This window comes from Piliocolobus tephrosceles, chromosome 2, assembly GCF_002776525.5.
Source record: "Piliocolobus tephrosceles isolate RC106 chromosome 2, ASM277652v3, whole genome shotgun sequence".
In the NCBI taxonomy this organism is placed as follows: domain Eukaryota; kingdom Metazoa; phylum Chordata; class Mammalia; order Primates; family Cercopithecidae; genus Piliocolobus; species Piliocolobus tephrosceles.
Genome location: NC_045435.1, coordinates 78,112,132 through 78,118,641, shown reverse-complemented (window position 1 = coordinate 78,118,641; position 6,510 = coordinate 78,112,132). Strand labels below are relative to the sequence as shown.

The following is a 6,510-nucleotide window of genomic DNA, read 5'->3' as shown; positions in this document are numbered from 1 at the left end:
ACTGCAACCTCTGTCTCCCAGGTTCAAGCCATTTTCCTGCTTCAGCCTTCTGAGTAACTGGGATTACAGGTGTGCACCACTGTGCCCGGCTAACTTTTGTATTTTTAGTAGAGATGGGGGTCTCACCATGTTGGCCAGGCTGGTCTTGAACTCCTGGCCTCAAATGATCTGCCCGCCTCGGCCTCCCAAAGTGCCGGAATTACAGACATGAGCCACTGCGCCAGGCCTGTGCCTCAGTTTCTACCTCTGAAATGGCGATGGTCATAGTAATAGCCATCTCAGGATTGTGTGAGGGTTCCATGAGACAACATATGTAAAATATTTTGCATAGTGCCTAGCACAAAGTCTTTACTTTGTGGGTCTTTTCAGGACAGCCTAGATAGAACACATACTATGTGCTGGGAGTCACAAGGGACACTGAGAGTGGGTACTATCTTTGGGGAGTGCTTGACATAGGAGATATTGAGGAGAGGAGACGCTAGATATAAATTTGTAGGCTGGGCGTGGTGGCTCACGTCTGTAATCCCAGCACTTTTGCGAGGCAAGGTGGGTGGATTGCCTGAGGTCAGGAGTTCGAGACCTGCTTGGCCAACATGGCGAAACCCCGTCTCTACTGAAAATACAAAAATTAGGCCAGGCTTGGTGGCTCACGCCTGTAATCCCAAAACTTTGGGAGGCCGAGGTGGGCGAATCACGAGGTCCAAGAGATCGAGACCATCCTGGCCAACATGGTGAAACCTCGTCTCTACTGAAAATACAAAAATTAGCTGGGCATGGTGGTGTATGCCTGTAGTCCCAGCTACTTGGGAGGCTGAGGCAGAAGAATCACTTGAAGGGAGGCAGAGGTTGCAGTGAGCCGAGATCGCGCCACTACACTCCAGGCTGGCGACAGAGCAAGACTCCATCTCAATAAATAAATAAATTATAATATAATTTAAAAATTTTGTAGAATTGGGCGCGGTTACTCACGTCTGTAATCCCAGCACTTTGGGAGGCCAAGGTGGGCAGATCACTTGAGGCCAGGAGTTTGAGACCAGCCTGGCCAACATGGTGAAACCCCGTCTCTACTAAAAATACAAAAATTAGCCAGACGTGGTGGAGCATAACTGTAGTCCCAGCTACTTAGGAGGCTGAGGTGGGAGAATCGCTTGAGTCCTAGAGGCAGAGGTTGTAGTGAGCCAGATTGCGCCAATGCACCGCAGCCTGGGCGACAGAGTAAAACTGTTTCCAAAAAAAAAAAAAAAAAAAAACCAATTGTTGAATGAATGAATGCATTAAGAAATGGGTAACTATGAAGCACTGTCCAAGGCGGAATAAACACGCCTTAAACCGCACCCTTAGCAAACTGCACACACGGCTTTTCCGGAGTGGACACCAGAGGGCGCTGAGCTCGGCCACTCTCAGCTCTGGATCAGGATTCGCGCCTGGGTCCTCAAGAAGACGCTGCGCGGTGACGTCATATCCGCCTGGGCGTCAGGCTTCGTGGGGCGGGACGAGGAGAAGCCAAACGTAAAGACACCAGGAGTTTCTCGGGCCCAGGTCTGGCTGCTGCCGGGGAGCTCCAAGCCTTTGCGGGTTCTTGCAGCGAATAGGAGTCTGGGCAGGCGTCAGGCTAGTCCGACGGAGAGTGGGTAGGTGGAAGCCCTCCAAAGAGCGGTGGTGAATCGGGAGCCGTCTTAGTTGGCCGCGCCCCGGGCGCATGCGCGGGGCGGGCGGTGAGGCTTGGGCTGCTAGTCCGTTCCGGCCCCGGGCGACGCGTTCCTCCGTACGGCGCCGCGCAGGGTCTCGGCCGCAGAGGCGCGGGCGAGGCTTAGGAACGTGTCCTGAGCGCGCTCCGTGCGCCCGGCGCGAGGTGAGCGCTAAATGGTGGTTGTTGAAAAATACTGAAAGCCACCAAAGTTCTCAACAGTAGGGAAATTGAGCTTTTAAAAGTGATTGATTTAGTCCAAAAACTGGACGTTGCACGTCCACTGTGCACGACACAGTGTTTTAGGGCCTTGGGAAACAGCAGTGAACAAGATAGCAAGATTCTTGGAGTGGACTTTCTGTTGGGATGGGGGGGAGTACAGATAAAGATAAACAAGTTACATAATAGTCATAGAAAAAGGCAAATGCTACGAAAAAGAAAGCAGGGACGGGGCATGGGGGTGGGGTGCGGTGTTAGCTGAGAAGGGCACTGGGCCAAACCGATTGAGATTTGAGCTAAGCTAAGAAGGAGGCAAGGGTGTGAGCCCGGTCGCTGCCTGGAGGAAGAGGTTTTCCAGCATGGGGGAAAGCTAGAGCCCAGGCCCAGGGGTGGGAGCGAGACTGGCGCGTGCGAAAGAACTAGGTTAGACCTGTATGGTGGTGGGGATTGAGCGGAGGGAGAATGGCAGGACATGAGGTCAGAGGTGTAGAGGGGGCAGCCCTGCAGAACCTCCAGGCAGAGCCTTGCAGGCTGTTCTAAGGACTTTGGCCTTACTCTGGATAAAACGGGAACCATAGCAAGGTTTTGAGCAGAGGAATGATGTAGTTTGAGTAGATGTTAATGGACTCACGGGCCACCGTAGAGTTGGAGAAGTGGGGGAGTAGGGGGAATCAAAAATTTATTACTAATAGGTCAGATTAGGAGCTTCCCTGTGCAGCCACTAAAAAAGGCTGGCTTTAGCCCGGGCGCGGTGGCTCATGCCTGTAATCCCAGTACTTTGAGGGGGCCGAGGTCGGCGGATCACTTGACGCCAGGAGTTGGAGACCAGCCTGGGCCAACATGGCAAAACCCCATTTGTACTAAAAATGCAAAAGTTAGCCGAGCATGATGACGTGTGCCTGTAATCCCAGCTACTCGGGAGGCTGAGGCACAAGAATTGCTTCGACCCGAAGCACACCAACCTGGGCGACAGAGTGAGACTCCATCTCAAAACAAACAACAAGACTTTAAAGATGGTGGTGACAGTGACTTCGTGAGCCCACATCTGTGGAGAGCCTGGTGAATATATTTAATACCAGTCTGTACAAAAGTATTTCCCAGTCATCCTCTCCTTTAATCTCAGAACAGCCTGCAGAGGGCAGTGCTGTCATTTGTAAGTTTTTTTTTTTTAATTGCAAAAAATACGTGACATAAAATTTATCGTAAGTGGCATTGAATACATTCACAACGCTGTGCAGCCGTCACCACTGTCCATCTCGTGGACGTTGTGTAAGTCTTCGTTTTACTGGCATCTAAGCCCTGGGCGTAATTTCACTCCCGTACTTTAGGCAGCCAGCTCCATCAAGGCAGTAACACTAAAAAACATTTATGTGCCAAGCAATGAAAGAAACAGATTTTGAGGTTTCTTGTTTGCCCTGCCCTTGTAGTTAGGGGAGACTCTGGTGACTGGGAAAGAAGCATCAGGTAAGTATTGCCACTGTCCTGAAACCAAGGATTCTGTGGAATATATAGCCTTACCACTGTCACTTTTCCCTCCTTTGAATACCTACTTTGTGTCATAGTATTACAGTATTTTTTGTTTGTTTTGGAGACAGGGTGATGCTGTGTTACCCAGGCTGGAGTGCAGTGGTACAATCACAGTGCACTGTATCCTTAACCTCCCAGAGTCAAACTATCCTCCCACCTCAGCCCCTGGAGTAGCTGGAACTACAGGCACACACTACCATGCCTGGCTAATTTAATTTATTTATTTATTTTTTTTTTTAGAGACAGCGTCTCACTATGTTTCCCAGGCTGGTCTCAAACTCCTGGCCTCCCAAACTGTTGAGATTACAGGCATGAGTACTACGCCAGGTCCCAAAGTATTAATGTTTGTTGAATGGATTGGTAGATGTAGCTCCTTGACCCTGATTTCTTTTCTCCAGAGGTCACCATCTGGGAGTGGTTGAAATTGGGTTTAACCCAGAGTGATTTTGGAAATGCTGGTCTGTAGCTCTGTGACCTTGGATAAGTCTCTTTCCTTGATTGGGCCTCAGTTTCCTGGTCCCTGCAGTGGGGGATCCATATATTAAACAAATAGACAATGTTAAGAGATTGCATAACATGGGGACTTAATTTAGAACAGGGTGTCAGAGAAGACCTCCATGAAGAGGTGACATTTAAACTGAAAGTTGAAGGATGAATAGGACCTATCCAGGGGAGAGCAAGGTTGGCGGGGAGCCAAGGAAAGGAACTGTCTGCAGAGAGATGAGCATGTTCTACGTTCTTGAAAGTTCAGACCTTTTAGAAGCTGCATCGAGTGCCCATTCCAGGAATCCCTCTTCTCAACCCCTGTGCTGTTTAAGCTCAGTCGTTCACAGACAGTCTTGCACAGACCTGGCTTTCAGACAGAGAGCAGGCAGACCCAGGATGGGAGGAGATGGCAGAACGACCACCCCTCATTCTTCTCTTTGTGTTCTGTGTTGACTGAGAGTAAACAAGAGGATCTTCTTGTTTACTCTTCAAATCTTAAGATTTTACTCCTTTATGCCCTTTTTATGGATAAAGAGGCATCATAACTGGTCTTGAGCGAGCTCAGAGTGGTTGGAATCTCTGGGTACCCTTGGGCAGATGTTACCTACGTTTACTAAACCTCTGTGTCATCTTCTCAAAAGTGGGAATAATAATATTGCTTACCTCAGGAGCATTTTGAAGACAAGCTAAGGCACGTGAAATGTTTAGCACAGAGCTGAGTGCTCATAAGGAAAATTGTTAGCCAAAATTATGTTATTATGTTTTAAGTAAGAGTACAGTAATTTGGCATATACAGAATATAGAAACTTCTTTTGTCTTCGTATTGGTAACCTTAGTTTGACCAGAATTAGATGAGTTACTGTGCCCAGAAGTCTTTTAAAAACCAAACAGGCGGCTGGGCACGGTGGCTCACGCCTGTAATCCTGGCACTTTGGGAGGCCAAGGTGGGCGTATCACAAGGTTAGGAGTTCGAGACCAGCCTGACCAATATGGTGAAACCCCGTCTCTACTAAAAATACAAAAAAGTTAGCCAGGTGTGGTGGCACATGCCTGTAATCCCAGCTACTTGGGAGGCTGAGGCAGGAGAATTGCTTGAACCCGGGAGGCGGAGTTTGCAGTGAGCCAAGATTGCGCCACTGTACTCCAGCCTGGGTGACCAAGCGAGACTCCTCCAAAACAAAAAACAAAAAAAATAGGAAGGCCGGACCTAATGGTCACATTTGTAATCCCAGCACTTTGGGAGGCTGAGGTGGGCAAATTGCTTCAGCCCAGGAGTTTGAAACTAGCCTGGGCGGCCGGGCGCGGTGGCTCAAGCCTCTAATCCCAGCACTTTGGGAGGCCGAGACGGGCGGATCACGAGGTCAGGAGATCGGGACCATCCTGGCCAACACGGTGAAACCCCGTCTCTACTAAAAAATACAAAAAACTAGCCGGGTGTGGTGGTGGGCGCTTGTAGTCCCAGCTACTCCGGAGGCTGAGGCGGGAGAATGGCGTAAACCCGGGAGGCGGAGCTTGCAGTGAGCTGAGATCCGGCCACTGCACTCCAGCCTGGGAGACAAAGCGAGACTCCGTCTCAAAAAAAAAAATAAAATAAAATAAAAAAAGAAACTAGCCTGGGCAACATGGTGAAACCCTGTCTGTACAAAAATACAAAAATTTGCTGGATGTGGTGGCATGTGCCTAGAGTCCCAGCTACTCAGGAGGCTGAGGCAGGAGGATCACCTGAGCCTGGAGAGCCTGAGGTGGAGGCTACAATGAACTGTGATTGCACCACTGCACTTCAGCCTAGATGACAGGGTGAGACCCTGCCTTCAAACAAACAAAAAAAACCCCAAATAGGCCAAATTCTCATCAAAACTGTGAAAAATAGCATGTGCATTGGTCATTTCTAGCCCTCTTGACTTACTGTAGGTGTGATCAGCACTGGAAAAGATGCCTGCCCCTGCTGCCACATATGAAAGAGTAGTTTACAAAAACCCTTCCGAGTACCACTACATGAAAGTCTGCCTGTAAGTTTAGTTTCCTAAGTTCTATTTTAGATTACTTTTCTAACATCAATCTGAATAGAATGAAATTTAATATGATGTCTTTTTTTTCATGTTTTTCTAGAGAATTTCAAGATTGTGGAGTTGGACTGAATGCTGCACAGTTCAAACAGCTGCTGATTTCGGCCGTGAAGGACCTGTTTGGGGAGGTATGAAATCACTTGGTAGATTGAACATTCCAAAGTTCTTTGTAAGAAATACAGAAAGAGGCTGGGCTCAGTGGCTCACACCTGTAATCCCAGTAATTTGGAGGCCTGTAATCCCAGCAGTTTGATCACGAGATCAAGAGGTCGAGACCATCCTGGCCAACATGGTGAAACCCCATCTCTACTAAAAATACAAAAATAAGCCAGGTGTAGTGGCACATGCCTATAATCCTAGCTACTTGGGAGGCTGAGTCAGGAGAATCGCTTGAACCTGGGAGGCGGAGCTTGCAGTTAGCTGAGATGGCGCCACTGCACTCCAGCCTGGCGACAGAGCGAGACTCTGTCTCAAAAAAAAGAAATATAGAAAGAATGCTTCTCTTTTTTTTTTTTTTTTTTTTTT

General features: G+C 48.6%; 2 protein-coding genes across 5 annotated transcripts in view; both read left to right on the top strand.

Moving 5' to 3' along the window:
* Positions 1-1,477: 1,477 nt before the first annotated feature.
* RPP14 (ribonuclease P/MRP subunit p14) overlaps positions 1,478-6,510 on the top strand; it is an 11,911-nt gene continuing 6,878 nt past the window's right edge. The window contains exons 1-3 of one of the 3 annotated variants that reach the window (XM_023200782.2): positions 1,478-1,631; positions 5,831-5,928; positions 6,029-6,113. In XM_023200782.2, the coding sequence (XP_023056550.1) occupies positions 5,852-5,928; positions 6,029-6,113 (162 nt within the window). In that variant the 5' untranslated portion in view covers positions 1,478-1,631; positions 5,831-5,851. Of the gene's footprint in view, positions 1,853-5,811; positions 5,929-6,028; positions 6,114-6,510 lie in introns of all 3 variants that reach the window. The other 2 variants (XM_023200774.2, XM_023200790.1) reach the window with 2 other exon arrangements.
* The window catches only part of HTD2 (hydroxyacyl-thioester dehydratase type 2), a 13,037-nt gene continuing 8,020 nt past the window's right edge, over positions 1,494-6,510 (top strand). The window contains exons 1-3 of one of the 2 annotated variants that reach the window (XM_023200763.2): positions 1,494-1,631; positions 5,831-5,928; positions 6,029-6,113. The gene's annotated coding sequence lies outside the window, so the exon portion shown is untranslated. The remainder of the gene's footprint in view (positions 1,632-5,830; positions 5,929-6,028; positions 6,114-6,510) is intronic. The other variant, XM_023200767.3, reaches the window with a different exon arrangement.